General features: G+C 41.3%; 1 protein-coding gene across 1 annotated transcript; it reads right to left on the bottom strand.

Moving 5' to 3' along the window:
• Nucleotides 1-1,681: 1,681 nt before the first annotated feature.
• On the bottom strand, nt 1,682-21,547 carry LOC125890491 (probable voltage-dependent N-type calcium channel subunit alpha-1B). Its single transcript, XM_049579161.1, has 5 exons — nt 21,418-21,547; nt 18,172-18,277; nt 6,507-6,614; nt 2,462-2,577; nt 1,682-1,867 (listed from the first exon to the last, which is right to left on the bottom strand). Exons 1-5 carry the CDS (start codon nt 21,490-21,492, stop codon nt 1,682-1,684), a joined length of 591 nt encoding a protein of 196 aa, XP_049435118.1. The 5' UTR covers nt 21,493-21,547.
• Nucleotides 21,548-21,746: the final 199 nt, after the last annotated feature.

Consider the following 21,746-nt stretch of genomic DNA (forward strand, 5'->3'; position numbering starts at 1 on the left):
TTTGTATTTCTCAGCAGTTTCAGGAAATAAGTGCTTGCCATCCAATTGCTGAAAAATGTCATTCCTACAGAAATCTCCTCAGCCTGGACTGGCCCACGAGAGAACCAGGCAGTTCCCTGGTGGCCTGGTCTGCAAGTGGTCTGCTCTGGCCTGCTTGTCTTTTTTTCTTTTTTTTTTAAGGTGCGCTCTGCAGCGCAGGCTGCGCAGCGCCGTGCTGGCTGGCAGAGAGCCCGCCTGCTGTCAGAAATGATAAGGTACTTGTCAGCATTTGTCACAATGATTGGTCAAAAAGGTTTTTTTTTGTAGATTCAAGACGTGATTAGTTTGTTTCGCTTTCCGCCCATGCCCGCCCCCAAATCAGTGCGCCTGTAAACTGAAAGCAGCTTGGTTGTGGGGAGTCAGGTGGAGCAGAGAGCAGAGGGGTGTGTACGTGTGCCCGTGTCTGATGACTACTGACCAATACATAGAAACATTTTAATTATTTCACCTTTGTTTTTACATGGTAGTGAGAACATTGCTACATTGTTTATTTTACTGCATAAAATATTTGGTAGGTCTTCCTGGGTCAGAAATACCTCCACAGGTGGGTTGCAGCACAGGCTGAAACAGTTTTGGGACCCCTCTTAAGGTTAGGCTGTTATCTGTCTAAGTTCAAAAGTTCTGAGTATCGATCTAATGTTACTGAAATAAGATCAGATAAGTTGAAGTTGATGCTGACTTATATTTTTACTTGTTTTACTGTTGCATTGAATATGAGTGTTGCCATATTGATTACGATAAGCTGACATCAAAATGATTTGCTGACAAAATAATACAATCATGTTGTTTAGTTCAGCATAATACCCATTCATTCACTGGACTGGAGGACTATGAGTAGGGTTGCTGTTACAGTTGTGTTTAACAGAGTTGTTGTGTGACTGTCAGTCTGGAAAAATGAGCTTTGGTGATTACTTAGCCCATATGTGTGTCCGTGTGTACGTGCACGTGTGTGAGCATGTAATGTGTAGATTGGATAGCCTGGGTGGATGTATGACTCCTGGCCTGAATTTTTTTCCCAGTCCGGCCCTGAATCTCCTTTTTGATACCAAATATCAGCATATATTTTTCTATGGTGTTCCTCAGGATCTTTGTGTCATAATGTAGGATTTTAAAGAGATTTTTGATTATTTTTATCAATTATTGAGTGGTAAAACATGCTTAAATTTAGCACCCAAACTATATAAGAAGCGGTATCAACCCAAACATTACTGCAACAACTTATGAGACATAGTTGATGATGTGAATGGCCATCATATACTTCCATTAAAATGTACTTACCCCCTATCTAAACTTTAAAAGTCTGAATAAGTGCCTAACTACAGCATAATGTTTATGACTAGAAGACCTTGACACACAGTGCTGAGCTGCATCTTAAGTTAATCTTAAGGTTCACAGCCTTCATATAATAGCAAGCATGACCATTCTGCTTTCTAGTTTGTTTGTTTTTTTCTTATATGTTTTATACTATATGTCCATACATTGGAGGGATGGCAGAGATCGCTACGGCTCATATTCCAACACTCAGCAACTCACACCGAAACATTAAGGATCAATAAATAACACTGCAGGTAAGAGGAAAAATGTGTATTTTTGATTTTGAGGTAATTTGTCCCTTTAACTTTTAGATCCTGAAGTGTTGAACTTACAGCGTGCCTCCATTGTTGAGGGAGTTGGAGCTAGGTCTGGTCTGTGGCTGGGACCTGGCATGGGATTTGGGCTGTGGCTGAAGCATGCTGGGAGGCTCCACACTGTTTAACATCATAGGCAGATCTTTCTCCTGCATGTGAGTCAGAGGCAGCAATGGCTTAAACAGAGCCCCGACCTTGCACTGTGGAGGAGAGACGTATGGCAACATGCTGAAGACACTCAGAGGCAGCAGGCAGAATATTGTTGCACCCAGCCCTGATAGCGGGGGTTTAGTGCCACCCAGCTGTGCAGACGGGCCAAAATATTCATTTGTCGCAGTCATGCTTGTAGTACATCTGTGTGTATCTGTGTCAGTGTTTGTATATGTGGAAACAAACATGCACCTGTACAGTAGATGTGCAAGGTTGCAAATAACCACCAGCCAGCAGCCAAATTCATGTTCAGCTTGGCTGTTACTGCTTAGTGAGGCTTTATTTAAGCTACTTTAGCAGGCTACCAATCACTAAATGTTTTCACACCGAAAAGATTAACTTGGCAAAGCAGACATACATTTTGTAGTCCACCCGTGAATGGCTGGTGGATATAAAAACAATTTTTTTTAACGTGTTTATGCATGCAAGGGTACAGTAAAGGTGTGTATCAGCATGTGCAAGCATAATATATGGCCACATGCATGCAGGTTTGCACTAGTACATCCAATGTGTGTGTGTGTGTGTGTGTGTGTGTGTGTGTGTGTGTGTGTGTGCGTGTGCAGGCAACTGTGTGGATGTTGTACCTGGGAGCCTGACATGCTCTGTTGCTGCTGCTGCTGCAGCCTTCTTGCTCGATTCTGCTTATAGTAGTCGAAGATCATCAGGGCTGCATAAACCTTCCCTACTGTCAGTTCATTAGCTGGGGAGGTGAGGAGAGAAGAAATAATGTGAGGAAGGAAGACAGGACAGAAAAAAGGCAGGAGGGGAGGGGAGGGGAGGGGAGGGTATTTTACTGACTCATTCATCTCTTCTTGACTCATCTCTATTTACCTGCTTTTCTCCCTAATGGTGTAGTTTAGAGAAGACCAACGTCTTACAATAAGTGATTTAATTAATTCAGAGTAAATAATCAAAATATATCTTTAAGGTAAACAAAATAAGCATTTTGACATTTTTGTTATGTAATTATGTGGTGAGCACTTCTGGAAGATGGAAGCAAAAATAAAGGTTATAACTGCATTCATGCCTTTTGCGTGCAGTCAAGTGGACAGATACACAGGCGTTCTCAGTCTATCATACATGTACTCACCTGGGGCAGAATCTATCAGACAGCTAAAAGTGAAAATGCTTCACTTTAAATTCTGCTCACAATCTCCATAAAAAAGCTACACATCAAATTCCTTGCAGCCTCAAATAACAGTTTGCTTTTTGGAGAGACTGTACAAAATATCAGTGGTCATGATAAATTATAATGTATTGGCTATAAGGCAATAATCTCTAATAACAATGTAATGCAGAATAGGGTAGTTAGGCTAATATTTGCATTTGAGCTGAAGATTTATTTATTTCTTTGCTGCTACACAACCTTTTCTTTTTTGCATTTATCAGGGATGCAAACAACAAAAATAAAGTTGGCAACAATTTTATTTCCAGACACTTTTCATGCATCTTTGTTTTCTGAATTCTAAAATTGGTGCTAAACTCTCCTTAGGACATGAGCAGGGGCAGGACTTCTTTCCTGTTCCAGGTAAGCTACCTCTGCCTGGCATAGCCCTGGAGGGAATCATGCATTTGGCCGTGTGTGTGTGTGTGTGCATGCGTGCGTGCGTCTGTCTGAACTAACCAAATACTACTGGACCCATCAGCCTAATATTTTTCTCAAGGTCAAGGTATTTAGTGGTTGCAGTGATTCACAGATTCTGAAAATTTTATCTCATTGACTGCTCTGTTTTATTCTGTCATTGACTTCTGATTCCTGATCAACATCTACCAGAGTTTGAAATTTCCAGCAATCGGCTCGGCAAAAAAAAAAAAACAGCGTTCTCTAATCTGTTGCAGGACAAATTTGGCTTTTGCTGTGGCTCAAAAACTGACTCTTAGAAAAGTTTGGTCTGAATTTAAACTGTGGATAAGCAGATTAATTCCATACCTGATAAGTTACGATCCACAAAAGTCATAAAGGCACGTTACCAGATGACTAAACCCCCATATCTGTTATCTTCACCCCCATCTTGCCTGTAAATGAGAGGGGAAATTGAACTGAGGACTTTGGACTTTGGGACTCTTCCTGTTTATTGTTAACTTACTGAGTTGATACAGTTAGGTCCAAACCTATCTCCTCCACAGTTTTTGATGTATTGACACCAAGCTTGCTATACAGCATCTTCAGACCATCCTCCCCAGTCAAACCAGCCAGATTTTTCAGTTGTTGAAAAATGAGCCCGCAGTGCATAAACATTTTTTAGTGTACATACTGTCAAGAGCTACTAGAAATTTTCACTAGGTAGATTTTCAATTTTCCCAAAAACAAATTACAAAATTTTGATGTCATGGCAGAAGTAGAGTGGCAAATAGAGCATCCCTAAAGGGGAACTTAAAGTTCACCCCAAAATCAAAAGTATGTGTATTTCCTTTTACCTGTAGGGCTATTTATTAATTGGCAGTTCAAGCCGGAAGGGCTGAAACATGAGTGCTTATTTTTTTTCTTTCTAACTAGCAAATTCTTGTAAGATGGTACATTGTACATGTGAAATTTGTGCCCCTCACACCGTTAGTCCATCTGACTTGAAATTAGACACGCAAGTCCAGCTCAATGGGCTCTACAAAAAGGCCTCAGGAACCACTGAGGTCCACATGACTCAATTTTCCGCAATTCTGAATTTTATGAAAAACCACATTTTCTGTGGATCATTATTGGACCAAGCTTATCAGAAGTTATCAAAATGTTGTTAATACCTCATTGTATTGTGTTTGCAAGATATTTGCAAATGAACTTCAAAATGGGCATACCTCAGCATAGACATCAGCCTACCTCCTCAATATCAATCATTATGAAACTTGCGAGATAAGTCCACATTAGTACCTGAAACATACCCTGAAAAATTCACTTGAAGTGACCACTAGGGGGCACTACAAATGCAAAAAAAATGTGTTTGGCATATCACAAATCAGTCTATAAATCAGGGTTAGGGTTAGGGGGTTATGGTCGATAGGGGGCACCACCAGTTCCAAACGAGTCCATTGGTCCAGCACAAAATTTGGGAGAGGTAGGCACACGCACATCCATATTACCAGGTGCTGAGTCGAAAAGACGTGATCAGGAAGAAAGAAAAAGACTCGCAACACTGTAGCTGCTCCCAATAGAAAAATATATATACTTTAGAAAAGAGCAACTCCAAAGCACTTTGTATTGCTATACAAAGGGAAGCATAATGCCTCATTATGTACTGTTACCATGGTAATACCACTGAGATATTCAGGCTAATTATGTGCAGTACCTTGTGAATTTGAGAAGATTATGTAAGCTTACTTAATTAAGGTAACTTTATTTAATAAGTTGGTGGTGAGTGAAGAAACAACACTATTTGTCAAGAAAGATTTTCTCAAATGCTGGAGACACTGTAACATCATCAGTGCCATGATTTAAAAGAATTCCCTGCAGAAATAATTTTGTGTTATCCTACATAATGAACAATTTCTCTTTGGGATTGTGACAACCGCTACTGTTACCTATTCAGCAGTGTTCTCATAATTCACCTCCCAGCTTAGTTAATAGGTTGGTCATCAATGGCTACATCTCAAGTCTCTTAAATGTGACTTCCTTGCTTCTTGATCACCACTGGAACCGGAAATCATACTGGTGCACCATTTTTGTTTCCAAGCTCTTATCCCCCCCCCTCTTTTCACGATCTGTTATTTGTCCCATTAACATTTATTATGGAGACAGTCAAAGTCAGAATGTGTCTGTCAGCGAGAAACACTTATTACATCACTGATGGTCATTTCCAATCAGTCACATGTGAAGCTGATCACTCCTTCATAATTTAAATTTTTCCTGAAACATTTTGATTAGAAATAAATACAGGTACAAATAATCAATAAATAATTTCAATATAAATACAAGATGCAGGTTGTTATTCATGTGCTGTTGCTTGTTAAACAGAGAGAAAAGACTGCTGCTCTGCCAGTGATAATTGTGTGTCTTTTTGATATATTATATACATATATATTATTTTATGTGTGTGCAGACACAAATTCCATCAAAAGTTTCTACAGCTGTTAATATAGCCGACTAACAGCTGATCCAGTGGTGATCAACTGCCAGTGTCAGAAGTTGTTTCATGTGACGCTTTTCAGGGAACGTCCCATTTCTCTATAAACATATTTCCTCTCTTCTCCCTTGGTTTTCTTGCATCTTTTCATGCATCCCTCGTGGGAGAGACTAAGATGCAAGGAAAAGATACAAGTGAGAATAACATGGATGCAATTTAAGAGACTTGAGATGCAGCCAGATGCAGATGTTTCTCTTTGTTTCTCCCTGCAGGTACCCCTCTGGTTATGTGGCAGTGTTAGGTTCTACTTTCTTCTCCATTGTTTATTTTATGCATTTTACAATATTCATAAACCATTCTCACCTACCTTGCACACCCTGCACTACTGACGCCATTGATGTATACATCCCCTGTCCTTTCATGTTCTGTCACATAACCTAGTTTTGTCAAATAAGTTACTGTGTGTAATCTCTGGCATGGTGTGTCTCCTCAATCATGGCCTCTCTAAGCCAGGTTGTGACAAGGAGTTTGTGTGACACCAGAAAGTTCAAGATGTAGATAATGATGAAATGCTTACGCTTATGTGGTGTCACCAATAGATCCATGGTCTTTTGAGAGAGGCTGGGCCACACTGTAGACAACTCCTTCTTTAACTCAGCATCACACAGCCGCTGGGCTACCATGCCTGGAAATCAAGAGATTACACTTTGAATGTCTTTTATTAAAACACATAGATCAACCGCCAATCACAGCACAGTATGTGGTGTTTTCAAGTAAACTGGAAATACACCAACCAGTTAAGTTGCAGTTACAGTTTGCATCCATGTCTGTCCAGACTCATATGTAGCTGTGATAGTAGACAATACTTCAAATATGGATGTCACTGATAAAAAAACAAAACAAACAAAAAAAACCAAACAAAAAAAAAACAACGCCCTTTAACGTCAGCATGATACGCAGCTGGTAGTGGTTATAAACTCCTCAAAAAATGTTTGGAAACATTATTTCAGTCAATTATTTCTCCCCTTTAATAATACTAATTGGTGTAGTATTACATATCATTGGAAAGCCTGATTAGTCACCTTTACAATGAGGTATAACTTGTAATGATCATGCTTTCGTGGAATGAGCAACACAGCAAAATGTGTGGGTAGCACCCCCAAAAAATGTGCCAAAATCCCCTGCAATATTCTTCTGTTGGTATTCACTCTTGTTTTGAGCTTCAAGTGCTGGCAGGTGTGTGCCAGTCACAGGTGTGTGACTGGCACCTGATTAGCACCTAATTGACAGCACTTGTGTGCATGGGTCCTGCAACTTTGTTGAGTTTGTGTGTGCTCCAAGCATCAACATGCATTTGTCCCCTTCAGGATAAGGCCCGTGCAGTAGGGCAACTGGAAGCTGGTGTTCGGGTACACAGAGTGGTAGCATTATTTGGTGTCAGCCCTGGTACTATGTCCAAACTTAGGACCAAGTTCCTTGAGACTGGTGAAGTCAAAGACAGACCGAGAAGTGGGCGTCCCAGGAAGACAACACCCCAAGAAGACCGGTTCCTCACCCTTGCTTCACTGAGGAACCATAGGCTTTCTTCCAGAGATTTTCAGGCAAGATTTGCACAACGGTACCACAGACAGCTCTCTGATCAGACGGTGAGGAACAGACTGCACATGGCCAGTCTTCATGCTTATAAGGCTGCCAGGAAGCCTGCAATGACTGGCCTTCACCGTCAGGCCCGTTTGCGCTGGTGTCGACAGCACCGACAGTGGAACCTAAGAATGTGAATCATGTTCAGTGATGAATCAAGGTTCTGTCTGCGGAAGCTGGATGGCAGGATCAAAGTGTGGAGATGGCGTGGAGAACGCTATGCAGATTGCTACACAGATCGCGTGACATCTTTCAATGGGAGAACAGAACTTGTCATCATTGAAGGCAATCTCAATGCAGTGAGATATCGGAATGAGATTCTGGAGCCAGTGGCAATCCCATATCTCTAGAATCTGGGACCTAACCCTATCCTCCAAGATGACAACGCTCGCCCCCACAGAGCCAGGATCATGACAGACTACCTCCAGAATTTGGGCGTGGAGAGGATGGAATGGCCTGCAGTGAGTCCAGACCTCAACCCAATTGAACACTTGTGGGATCAGCTTGGGCATGCTGTGCGTGCCAGAGTGACTGACACAACCACGCTGGTTCAACTTCAACAACTCCTGGTTTAAGAATGGGATGCCATCCCACAGCAAAATGTGGCTAGGTTGGTGACCAGCATGAGTACGCTGATCAAACGTCCTCTTTTGCCCAGACATGTCCACTTTTCACGTCCCGTCCGGGGCGTCTGGGGGGTTTTTATAAACTAATGATAATGTCCGGTTTTCCATGTGTGTGTGTGTGTTAGAGTGCGGCATGGGCCGCATATTTCTGTCCGAACCCGAACCAACGACATTATTTAATGACCAAAGCACTGAGTTTGTGTCACACAGTTGTTACAGTTACAGGCTATTTAACAGGCCGGGCGTGCGCTGTGGGTGCTCAGCAGAGAGGGAGACCTCCGTGTTTGAGACGGGAGCGGGAGGCGAGAGGTCCGACGCTTCCAACGAGAGGAGAGGGAGAAATAAAACAAAATAAGATAAAATAGGAAAAACCTGGCTCCCTCTTTTATTTTATTTTCAGCGTTTAATCAAGGCGGAGGCGGGCGGCTGGAGGTCCGAGACTTCAAGCGAGGGAAGAGGTAGAAACAAACAGCCAATGTGTGTCTGTGTGTGTTATGTTCAGGTGGTCATGTAAGTAACAGTGCCCAAGCAATAAACAAGACAGACAATAGGATTTTATTTATTTTTACACTACATTTTCACTGAAAGCTGACCGAATCCGACCCGAGCCCGAATACAATTTATAGCTACATTTTTGACCAAACCTGGCCTGACCCGTCAGGTACCGTCGGGGTTGGATTGCCACACTCTAGTGTGTGTATGTGTCCCCTATTGGGGCCTATCTGAATTTCTGTCTTTGAGAGATATTATTTTGTAATATAACTGAATTTTCTATCCATACATATAAATTTTAAATATATTAAAATGATAAGGCATCTTTGAGTAAACTGTGAGTATCATTTAAGTAGGCTATGTCGTGGCCGACCGAGTGTCCTCTTTTTTGGAAATCAAAATATGGTCACCCTAACCATGAGGAGGAGGTGCCAAGCTCTTGTGGCTGCGTATGGATCTTCCACACGCTACTGAGGTCCCTGACAGTGTAAAATGAATAAAGAGAAAAAATGGCCAATATGTATTGTCTTTTTTCCTTATTGCTGTGGGAGAGTGCAATCATCCAATCCACCAAGCAACTCTTAACAAGAGTGAATACCAACAGGAGAATATTGCAGGGGATTTTGGCACATTTTTTTGGGGCGCTACCCACACGTTTAGCTGTGTTGCTCATTCAACGAAAGCACGATTCTTACAAGTGATACCTTGTTGTAAAGGTGACTAATCAGGCTTTACAACGATATATGATTGAAAACCAATTAGTATTATTAAAGGGGAGATATAATTGACCGAAATACAGTACAGGCCAAAAGTTTGGACACACCTTCTCATTCAATGCGTTTTCTTTATTTTCATGACTATTTACATTGTAGATTCTCACTGAAGGCATCAAAACAATGAATGAACACATGTGGAGTTATGTACTTAACAAAAAAAGGTGAAATAACTGAAAACATGTTTTATATTCTAGTTTCTTCAAAATAGCCACCCTTTGCTCTGATTACTGCTTTGCACACTCTTGGCATTCTCTCCATGAGCTTCAAGAGGTAGTCACCTGAAATGGTTTCCACTTCACAGGTGTGCCTTATCAGGGTTAATTAGTGGAATTTCTTGCTTTATCAATGGGGTTGGGACCATCAGTTGTGTTGTGCAGAAGTCAGGTTAATACACAGCCGACAGCCCTATTGGACAACTGTTAAAATTCCTATTATGGCAAGAACCAATCAGCTAACTAAAGAAAAACGAGTGGCCATCATTACTTTAAGAAATGAAGGTCAGTCAGTCCGGAAAATTGCAAAAACTTTAAATGTGTCCCCAAGTGGAGTCGCAAAAACCATCAAGCGCTACTACGAATGTGGCACACATGAGGACCAGGAAAGGAAGACCAAGAGTCACCTCTGCTTCTGAGGATAAGTTCATCCGAGTCACCAGCCTCAGAAATCGCAAGTTAACAGCAGCTCAGATCAGAGACCAGATGAATGCCACACAGAGTTCTAGCAGCAGACCCATCTCTAGAACAACTGTTAAGAGGAGACTGCGCAAATCAGGCCTTCATGGTCAAATAGCTGCTAGGAAACCACTGCTAAGGAGAGGCAACAAGCAGAAGAGATTTGTTTGGGCCAAGAAACACAAGGAATGGACATTAGACCAGTGGAAATCTGTGCTTTGGTCTGATGAGTCCAAATTTGAGATCTTTGGTTCCAACCGCCGTGTCTTTGTGAGATGCAGAAAAGGTGAACGGATGGATTCCACATGCCTGGTTCCCACTGTGAAGCATGGAGGAGGAGGTGTGATGGTGTGGGGGTGTTTTGCTGGTGACACTGTTGGGGATTTATTCAAAATTGAAGGCACACTGAACCCGCATGGCTACCACAGCATCCTGCAGCGGCATGCCATCCCATCCGGTTTGCGTTTAGTTGGACGATCATTTATTATTCAACAGGACAATGACCCCAAACACACCTCCAGGCTGTGTAAGGGCTATTTGACCAAGAAGGAGAGTGATGGAGTGCTGCGGCAGATGACCTGGCCTCCACAGTCACCGGACCTGAACCCAGTCGAGATGGTTTGGGGTGAGCTGGACCGCAGAGTGAAGGCAAAGGGGCCAACAAGTGCTAAACACCTCTGGGAACTCCTTCAAGACTGTTGGAAAACCATTTCAGGTGACTACCTCTTGAAGCTCATCGAGAGAATGCCAAGAGTGTGCAAAGCAGTAATCGGAGCAAAGGGTGGCTATTTTGAAGAAACTAGAATATAAAACATGTTTTCAGTTATTTCACCTTTTTTGTTAAGTACATAACTCCACATGTGTTCATTCATAGTTTTGATGCCTTCAGTGAGAATCTACAATGTAAATAGTCATGAAAATAAAGAAAACGCACTGAATGAGAAGGTGTGTCCAAACTTTTGGCCTGTACTGTACATAGATGCCGCATTGACTGCCACTGCCTATTGGAGCCGGCGTCCTAGCCGGCCGCCATCTTGGATGGGTCTTGCTTCGCCTCTACAGTGCATTCACTTCTATTGAGGAAGGAGCTGTATGCACAAGTAAAATAGAACAACCCACTGAATTTTCAACTGATTTTCATGCGGTTTGGTTTGTTACAAAAGGCACACATGTAGTTATGATACAGAATGCTTTCGTACATTAATAATGTGGGATTTCATGCCTTAATACTTTCTGCAGATAGCAATAGTATATTATTTAGGTCACAACACAGTTCTTTTAGTCACCTCAACCCCAGAGTGGGATATATATATATATATATATATATATACATGTGTATATATATATATATATATATATATATACATGTATATATTAGGGCATTTTTTCCCTCTCTCTCTCTCTGTGTGCTTATGTAGGGAATGCAATCGCTGCCTCCGATTGGCTTACGCTGATACTTTTATCCTTGAAGTGAACATACTCGGGCGTACTATAAACAGAGTACATTCTGCGAGGAATGTCCACAGTCATTCAGGCGTTCATAGTTGAGCGCACTTCTGTGTTGTAGTTTCCTGTAAAAATGTCTGTGAAAAATCCTTGCGATGTGAAAAATACATGCCGAGCAGTCACTGGTGTGCGCGGTCGTAAAATCTGAGCTTTGCGCGCACAGGGCTTGCAGACGCTTTGAGTCCACGCGGACCTCCGCAGAGTCCGTTCCGCGTACGTTCCGCCCGTATGTTTGGGCCTTGACAGACACACATCACATGTGTGGAGATACTTAACTTTCCTCCGCCGTGTCAATGTGATGACATCAAATGACTTGTCAACTCGACTTCGACTTTATTGACAGATAAGTCGACCCGAAAAAAAATCTAAGTCGTTAATGCCATATATATATATATATATATATATATATATATATATATATATACTGTATAAACACAATATACACAATACAAAACATAGTATAGCATATTAATACATTTATTAATATATTTTAATAAAGAAAAAGCTTGATTGTTGATTGAGTTTATTTCTCACACACACTCACTTTCTTTTATACCCACAGCCATCAGACTTCATAATTCTTTGTTAAATAGATGATCTTACAGACTTCTTTGAAATTTCCTTTGGGGATTAATAAAGTTCTTCTTATTCTTATTACACTGACTGCTGTGATCCCTCAAAAGTAGTAAAAAACATTTTCAATATTTACACTGAAATTAATTTTGGTATTGGTATTTTAACTATGAAAATGGGACTGTGGTCAAGATAATTTGAAAAAAGATACAGAAGGATGAGCAGCAGGGGATATTTGCAGCACAGCTGGTGGAAAAGTGATTATGTGCACAAAGGTGTGCAGCCATGCACGTGAGTGTTAAGTGCCAAATTCTGGAGAAGAAAAAACGCAACATTTGTAGACATGAACAGTGCTGAGAAAACATTACCTACCATGTGTCAAACTGATACTTCTCAAGGTTGTTAAGAATGTAAATGAAAGCGTAATTCCTAAGATATCTGGTTTGATGAATAGTGGCTGTGTCTTAAGTCATTAGACTGAAAGGCCTACCCAACAAAGAATAATTTGACAGGTCAAACATTGTTTTTTTGGTTTCATGTGTTTATTAAAAAGCCTTCAAAATGAAAACCAACTTGTAAAGTGAATAAAATCATACACAACGTTACTATAGATTCTATTTTTGCTAGAAAAAGTTAACACAAAGTGTAAAAAGAACAAAACCAAACTGGAACTTCTGATTTGTCATGCTTACATGTTATTACAACCGTAGGCTGCACAAAATACCAGCATCCTTCCTCCGTGGGCATTGGAGCTCGACTGTCAGTTTATGTGAGAAGACCCACCCAATATGGCGGGGGCGCAGGACGTGCTCAGGCAGTCGATGCGGCGTCTATGTGAATATGTCTATGGTCACAGATCACTGGTGCGCGTTCACACTCGGCACTCCGGAGTGGAGTGCTAACGGTGACGCGCACGTACGTGTCATTCCCTCATGAACTGCCGGGAACTGTACGGTGACGCGCACCCACAAAGTCAGTGGAGAGAGCGGCGCTAGGGAGGACCAATCACACGTTACCAAAATAACGGTAGAGCCAATCGATGAACAATACGAGGTTAGAGGCGGGACGTATGGTAGACACCAACGATTGTTAACCCTTTATGTACCATATTGAGCGGACGCCGACAGCCAGTGATTATACTGGTAGGGACAGTACAGAAGGGGCTGAATATTGGTAGGGACATGTCCCTACTGTCCCTACCCAATCCTACGCCTATGGCATTGCCACATCACACATGTGTGAGATACCATGGCTGCTTTACAGCATATTCTCACTGCTAACCAACAGTGTCACCGTGTGTGAAGTCAAACCATATATGTAAATGCATTTGTGCGTCAGCACTTTAGCCCACTTGACGTACTGTCAGACCGGGCTGTCCAAATGAAGTACCGGCTGCCCCGTGCTGGGATACAACGCCCCATCAACTAGTTTCTCCACACGTCCGGAGGGCAACCCGGTGCAATTTTGCCCTCAGCCTCAGAGTTGCAGTGCCTGGCTGTGCTGCATTTTGACGCAGTGGGGAGCTTCCTGGAGGTGGTGGGAGACGGCACTGGCCTCAGCAAAGCGTCTGTGTTTTTTTGTTTAAATATAATACATTTCCTCATGATTCTCTTACCAAGACTAGTTCTTATTTATTTGTAGTCTTGTTTTTGTTATGAAAATAGGTCATTAACAAATATTTATCGTCTTAGTTTTTCATTAGAACTATTAGAACACACATACACATGAGCAGCAGGGAATTAGTGTGTTCGGTAGCAGCGTTGTGTGTGACTTACGCGCTGATTAAGTGGTGGGTGATCTATTTGCCTGACATCGATTGATTTAGTTTCAGCACCGTGGTAGTGGACAGCTCCTGTTAAGAGCTTCTTAAAGAACGATCTTAAGTATGCAGAAAGTGAAAAGAAAGCAATAATTTAAAAAGTTGCCTCTACTGAAAATACATTAAATCTCTGATTCAATTTGAAAGCTATTTCTCAAGTTATATATCTGTCATTACCTTGTCCGCTTTCATTCTGTATATATCTTAACAGGAGCTGACCACTACCGCGGTGCTGAAACTGAATCAATCGATGTCAGGCAAATCAATACTTATTTTCGTCTTACTATTATTTTTCTTCCGCCAGATTTCGGTGCGTAACTTGTGCCACAGCTTTGAGCGCACATAGGGTCTTCATAAAACATATAGATACAAGATTCATAGATTTATATTGTTTAGCATTAATTGGTGACAGAAAAGAACGAATTTCATTCTACAGGGAAACACGTTTCCTTACTGTGCATATGACAATAAACACTTTGAAGCATTAATTAGGGGACAAGAGCCAAGAGTCACAAAGACTCACGTATGTTAAAAGTTACTTACAACCGGTGTATTTACTGTATGTGGGTCCTTCGCCTGTGGAACGAGTAACGTGACCACTAACTTGTCCCAACTAACACATGTTTCTGTTAGGCGTATATGTTTCACTAATGTTCTTTATGTATTATGAAGAAATGTCAGACTGGCCAGTCAGTGGCAGAGTTGGGCCCGGAGTCACAAATAGCGCATTTCGACTGACACAGAACCGACACGGTGCCAGTTCCCGAACCTAATTAAGTAGGCTACTTACAACGGCATGAAAGACAATAATAACAACACTACAGTTTAAAAGGAGATCTCGCCAGCTTTATACAAGTTTACGTTGGTCACTGATCAATGTGGGCATCTAAGAGGTAGTGACAATGGTGGCTCATGGGAATCCAAAACGTTATTGCAAGGGAATGCAAAACTATTGCGAGGAGACGCAAAAGTATTGCGATGGAACTCAAAATTTATTGCGAGGGAATGCAAAAAGTATTGCGAGGGGACGCAAAAGTCAGTCCAAAAAAAATCTCCCAACTTGACCTTTAAAGGGCTCCGTACCATTCCATTAGTCTACTCAGTTCTGCCACTAGTTTTAGCGTTATCAATCATTTTGATGCTTTTTAGAATAGGAGGGACTTATGTAAAAGAGATAATCTTCATCCAAACAAAATGGGCACACATTTCCTGTTTCTTTTATTAATACCGGTCCTGCTGACTATTCAGTGCATTCCCCTCCAAACAGTGTCTAGATGACTCAAAACAGAATGAGATAACTGCTATTTGTGGTAGAAGACCAGCCACTGTGGATAAAGTTCAGCAGCAGTTATTTTCAACTCCTGTCATATTCAACTTAATCAAAATTCTGTGCCTTCCATTATCAGCACAACCCAACCAGTTGCGGCCAGTTCTTCTAAATATGAGATCAATGGTAAATAAATCTTTCTTATGTAATAACTTTATTCTGTCAAATGACCTTGATCTATTCATAATCACAGAACCCTGGCTGTCACAAGATGACCCCGTCCCCCTACTTAAAGCCTGCCCTCCTGGTAACTGTTTCTTAAATCAGCTCAGAAAATAAGACAGGAGTGGTGGGGTTGCCCATAATTACAGAGGAATAATAATTCAGATGCTCGAGCATGGAGCGTGGTCTTTTTAGCACTTTCAAAACCCTTCCTTTTATAATTAAAGGAAAATCACCATGTTTGTGTTTGATAATATATAGACCGCCTAAATATGTTTCCCCTTTTATCATGGTAAATGGACCTGCATATGTATAGCGCCTTTCTAGTCATCTAACCACTCAAAGTGCTTTTTAGAGTAGGAATCACATTCACACACATTCATACACTGGTGACCAAGGCTATCATACAAGGTGCCCCCTGCTACTCAATTTTTAACAAACTTGCACACCAATGGAAGCATCGTGGAGCAATTTGGGGTTCAGTATCAAGGACAGTTCGACATGACTGGAGGAGCTGGGGACTGAACTGTTGATCTTCTGATTGGGGAATGACCCGCTCTACCTCTGAGCCACAGCCGCCCCAGCCAGTGAGTTTGCTGAGCTGCTCTCTGAAACGCTGCCTTGTCTGATCAGTTGCTCATTCTTGGTGATTATAATGTGCATGTCTGCTGACTCTCTGACCAACTGGACCAGGAGTTTCAAAACCTTTTAGTGTCTTTTAACTTAGCATGTGGTTGGACTAATCTACAAACACAAAAGGTCATTTTGATCATCTCTCATTATCTTATGGTATAGAATGTGAAGATATCTTTTTCTCTGACCACCAGTGTCTTGTGTTTAATATTGTGTTATCTAATTATTATATTGTTGTTTTTATTTGTCCCCCTGTTCCTAAAAAAAGATCTAGAATTTTTAACTTATTCTCTGCTGCTAAATTAAACACTGCCTTCAACTTCTTTATGTGTCAATCTGACAAGTGAGCTGCAAAATAATTTTTATAGTTCATGTTCCACTTCATTAGATAAAATTGTAAAATGAAAAATCTAGTCAGGTCTCGACTATTTATGCAGAGGTTAAAAATTTTAGAGCCGCATATTTTGCCTCTTTAATTGAGAAAGATCAGTTAAACCCCAGAATGCTGTTGATATTGTGGGCCATGTCATGAATCCTCCTATGGGCAAGATTTTAGATGCCACCCCTAATAAATGCAAAGAATTTATTTCCTTCTTTTTTTTTTAAAGTTATTTTTGGGGCATTTTTTGCCTTTAATGGACAGGACAGTTAAGTGTGAAAGAAGGAGAGAGAGAGGGGGTCAGTGCTAGGTTCGATTCTATTTTCAATTTACATGCTCCCTCTTAGACTCACAAGTCAGTCTTTAGACGCTTTGCTTAACAAAAGACTGATGTCTTTCTCCCTGATTTTGTGTTTAGATGGGCGGATACAATTTCAGAGTTTAAAAAAACTCCCTACGTTGCAGAACCAATAGTAAATCCGCAGGGCAATCCTTCGGTGGCTCGCTGAACTCTTGTGCTCGTAAACATAGTCCAACTGCGTTAAAAGTTTTAAACAAAGTCGCTGTATGTCCTTCATTTCCACATTCTTGTGGACTGAGCACACGTTTGATAAAACGGAATTAAATTTCTTGGCATCCATTTTCAAGCTCACTGTGTGTTTGTTTCCTTGCTGATGAGAAAAGGGTGAGCACACATTTCCGGGAGGGCGTGCCATTTTAAAAAATGCAGGAGGCGTTTCTTTGTTGCCGGCTGTTTTCTCCAGTGTGTTAAACACACTTTAGAAAGGAGTGTCCCCAGACTATCAGAAGGCGGAGATCTCTGATTGTCTGGGGGTGAGACTAGCTCCCTCTTGGCCATCTTATACGTAGGCAAAATATCAGTTTCCATTTGAATGCAGATGATACTGAGATCTGTTTAAGCTGTGATCCAACAAATAACTCTCAAAACATGATTAACCTGCTAAATTGCCTTCATGACATTCATAAGTGACAAGACAAAATTTCCTGCAGCTTAATGCTGCAGGAAGACAGAGATACTGATCATAGAACAAGATAGCACAAACTTTCAAATATCAAACAGTCTTGATTCTCTGTCCCACTCAATAATTCCACATTGCAGAAATCTCAGGGTCATTTTTGATCATATGCTCAGTTTAGACAAACATGTAAATTCAGTAGTTCAATCTGGCTTCCACCATCTCAGAAATGTTTCCAGGATCAGATACTTCCTTTCTAACAAACATCTGGAAACTGTTATTCATGCATTACTAACCAGTCGATTACATTATTACAATTCCTTGCTCTCTGGCATCAGTAAAAAATCCCTCTCGTGTCTGAATCTTGACTCGAACTTGAAAACATGAACACATCACACTGATCCTGGCTTCCCTACACTGGTTACCTGTTTCTTTTAGAACTGATTTCAAGATTTTATTGATTACCTACAAAGTCCTGAGAGGCCTTGCTCCAAGTTAAATAACAGATCCTTTATTGTCCTACGTTTGTTCTCGCACATGAGATTCTCAGATACATCTTTTCTTGTTGTTTCGAGATCTAGATTAATTCACACAGGTGATAGAGCCTTTGCAATTTTTTATCCTCTTCTATTATAATGATGTGTGGAGTGTTTCTCTGACCTGAGGCCAGTTTGATCTCCAGAGCTGTGCGAATTAGGGCCATCAGAGTGGAGGTGAAATGGACACTGTTGTCATCAGCGATGGGCATGTTCATTTTGACGAGGCGCTGAGGGGAGGAGATGAGCGGGGACAGAGAGACTTTAGATCAGTGAATGAGAGCAAACAGCCCCATCAGAACACACAATTCAACCAGAGAAATCAATCTGTGTGCTGCTGTGATCCAACACCCCCCATGGATTCAATGACTTAGCGTGAAGTACCTTAAACATGCTCTGCTAATTTTTGTTGAACACATGCAAGTTTGGCCATTTTGATATATGTTACTGAGAATAAGTTCAGCACACAAAAAGCCTTCTCTACAAGTACGTACAGAGGAGACAAACTAGACATTCACATTCACTGCTATTGGCTACAATATGCACTACGCTGCAAGTCAAAGTGCACTGGTGCAAGACTGACATTGACTGAAAAAAAGGTGAGAGTAGGCATGTAACGCATAACCATGAAGGTGCCTCAACAGTCGTAGGAGCTCGACTCTGTGATTACCATCCTATCAATTAACAACTTGAAGTTGAAGGGGTTGAGTATGCTATACATGTACAGTGGCAGCTAGCAATAAAGAGTGTCCATTCCACCAAGCTTGGGCAGCCTTAGCAGTTTATATGGGACCAACGACACCACTAAATGCATACAGAACGCTGTGAAATTGTTTTTGTAAGAGTTGAGCTCCCCTGAACACATAAAGCATTCACCTACATGTGCTATCAGTGGCAGTGCAGGAAGTAAGAAAGACCAGAGTCAGAATGAGACAGGGATAGAGAGCTGAGGGGCAAACACACACACACACACACACACACATATATATACTTGTATATCCACACCCATTTGCACATGGTCAAACACTCACCTACACATGTACACACACACACACACACACACACACACACACATACAACCACAGGCTCCACAATTAGAAAAAACAACAGTACAAACAGCTAGAAATATCAAAAGTACAGCAGCTGATTGAGACAGACTGCTTGAATGACTGTATATTTTACTTAAAACAAATTTTTCCTTTTACCCTACCAGCCTAATAGAAGAGTGACGGATACGCTACACTGTGTCCACACGGACTTCATATGATCCCATTTACACCTTGTATTAGCATGCAATCGGCAACTGCATTTGTGATCTGATAATGACATCTGATCACAGACTAACACTAACACTGTGAGTAGATCTCAACATGGTTAGGCAGAGCTGGTGGACTTATCAACAAACATGGTGGATCACAACAAAAAATGTGAGAGGCAAAGGTCACGTGACAGACCGAGATCAAGGCCATAAAAAAAAAAAATGTCTTTTTCTAAATGTCACAACAATAACAGAATTTGAACATGTGGATCAAATAAAAAAGTCTCAAAGAGCTTGAACTGAAAATGTTCATGGGCAGTCTAATGGTTAAACTTTATGGTCCCTAAAAGTGGAAGTGGAAAACTTTTTCTGGCACATGCCAAAAAGTGAGCTTTGATTGCAATGAAAGAGGCACATACGAAGTGGCAACGTCCAGGGCTGAGAAACACTAGCATAGAATAGCCAAAAACTGCAGTTCTTTGAACAACCACTTGAGGCTAGCTCCAGAAGTCAGTCAATCCCCATAGAGCCCCATGTTAAAATGCCCAACTTTACAGCAGAAATAAACATGTTTACAGCCTGGTATAAAAACAGTTTTGGTTTCTATAGCTAATTTCAACATTCATGTGACTGTACAGTGGGAAGAATTTTTATATAACTCACCCATTTACATTTTATAAAAGCTTAAAGAGACATATAATTAAGGGCAGGCCTCTTTGAGTGACAGGCTGTCTGCTGATAGCGTCCATGGCTTCTCAGTCAGATCCACCTCTCGCTCCTCCACAGCTCCACCCTCTCACCCAGCAATGGCCACTTCTGGCTCCATAACACATAACACGATGGCAACAGCCAAAGTGCTGACCCCAAGGCTTCAAAACAGGAGTTCACAAACCAATGGGTGATGTCATGGTAGCTACATCCTTTATTGTTACAGTCTATGGCATACACACAATATATCCATGAAAGGCATTTGCTGCAAAAATCTATTCTTCCCTATTGGGATCAATAAAAGTCTTGCCTTAACTTATCTTAATGAGGTGAATGTTACTCAATAATTTAAGAAACTAATCACAGCCAGTGGAAAAGCTTGCCAGGACTGCTGCTAGCTCAACTGTCCCTGTCAGTTATGTGACCCTGGTCACACAGGCCATAGCTGTTCCTCAAGAGTTTCTTGATATGCCACTGGATTAACAATCCTATTATTTTATTTCCTGAGGAAGAAGTAGTCTTGAGTTTTTTGATGTGAACTTTGAGAAGGCAGGAAGAGGTATAATAAGGGGAACTTACTTACAACTTGTTGAGCAAACCATGCTCCTAAGACCTGTGTAGCCTGACCATTGCTAGATGTTGATGATGGTGATAGCATTCTCATGTGGTTTTCCTGATTCAGATGAGATATCCAGAGACAGATCACATGTTAATATCAGGTGGAAATAGGGTCTATTTCTCATTTCTCTTAATCAAAATATAACCACAAAAGAAAAAAAAACATAAAATAAAAAATCACATTGACATATTTTTGTCAATGCTGTGCAGAACTAACATTCTAACACACAGACAAACACACACACGCATAAGTACACACAAATCGTTCCAACAGTGGATAGACTGAGATGAGATGAGAAAAAGAATGAGAGGGAATGGGCAGCAGAGACAGAACCAGTGACACCACACATACAACATATTACTCCCACAGAAAAGCAGTAGAAGCCACACATACACGCACACACACACACACACACACACACACACACACACACACACACACACACACACTGCTCCACAAAGTAAAACTCCTGCTAGGGCTTACCATTTAAAGGAGACAATGATAATAGTAATAATAATAATATGTCATAAGGGAGCAAATTTCTTCCATAAACATAATATGTTAATTACCATAACTTTAAGTCTGCTTAGTTAAGCTCTATGTTATTAAGAAACAGTAATGACAGTAAGGATGAAGTAGGGCCTTCCACAAAAAAATATCAGGGAGCTAGCAAAACAAAGAGAAGGAACGTGGGAAAACTGCAAAACACACACTTTGGCTTGTGGTCACGCCAATGGGAGAAAGATTGTTGAGCACAGGGAAGATGGAGGAAGAGGAGGGTCTACCTTGTGGGCGACTCTTGGCGGACATTTCTTTCCCAAACCTAAGGGTGGGGACATGTGGAGCAGCATCTGATACATATCGAGGTACTTGATACGGCCACTTCACAGGGTAGGAAATCAAAAATAAACCAAATGCAAACAGAGAAGGATGGGGAGTTAGAGGAGGAGGAACAAAGGGAAGAAACCAACAAAACAAGAGAATAATGGAAAGGAAAGACAGAAATCTGTTATTAGATTTCCTGGAGTGAGATGTAAGATGGATGTCATCCCCCGCAGTTGAGTCGGGGCACAGGGATGCATCGCTGTGGAGCTCAGGATCCCTGACAGGAAAC

Source organism: Epinephelus fuscoguttatus, linkage group LG6 (assembly GCF_011397635.1).
Source record: "Epinephelus fuscoguttatus linkage group LG6, E.fuscoguttatus.final_Chr_v1".
Lineage (NCBI taxonomy): Eukaryota > Metazoa > Chordata > Actinopteri > Perciformes > Serranidae > Epinephelus > Epinephelus fuscoguttatus.

Bases quoted from the DNA above. Each gene is read 5' to 3' on its own strand.
- LOC125890491 (XM_049579161.1), bottom strand. From the start codon at position 21,492: ATGTATCAGATGCTGCTCCACATGTCCCCACCCTTAGGTTTGGGAAAG. The intron at 6,615-18,171 runs GTCAGAGAAACA...CTTGATTTCCAG, and splicing joins GGAGATCAAACTGGCCTCAG to GCATGGTAGCCCAGCGGCTG. The intron at 1,868-2,461 runs GTACAACATCCA...TCTCCTCCACAG, and splicing joins AGAGCATGTCAGGCTCCCAG to TGCAAGGTCGGGGCTCTGTT.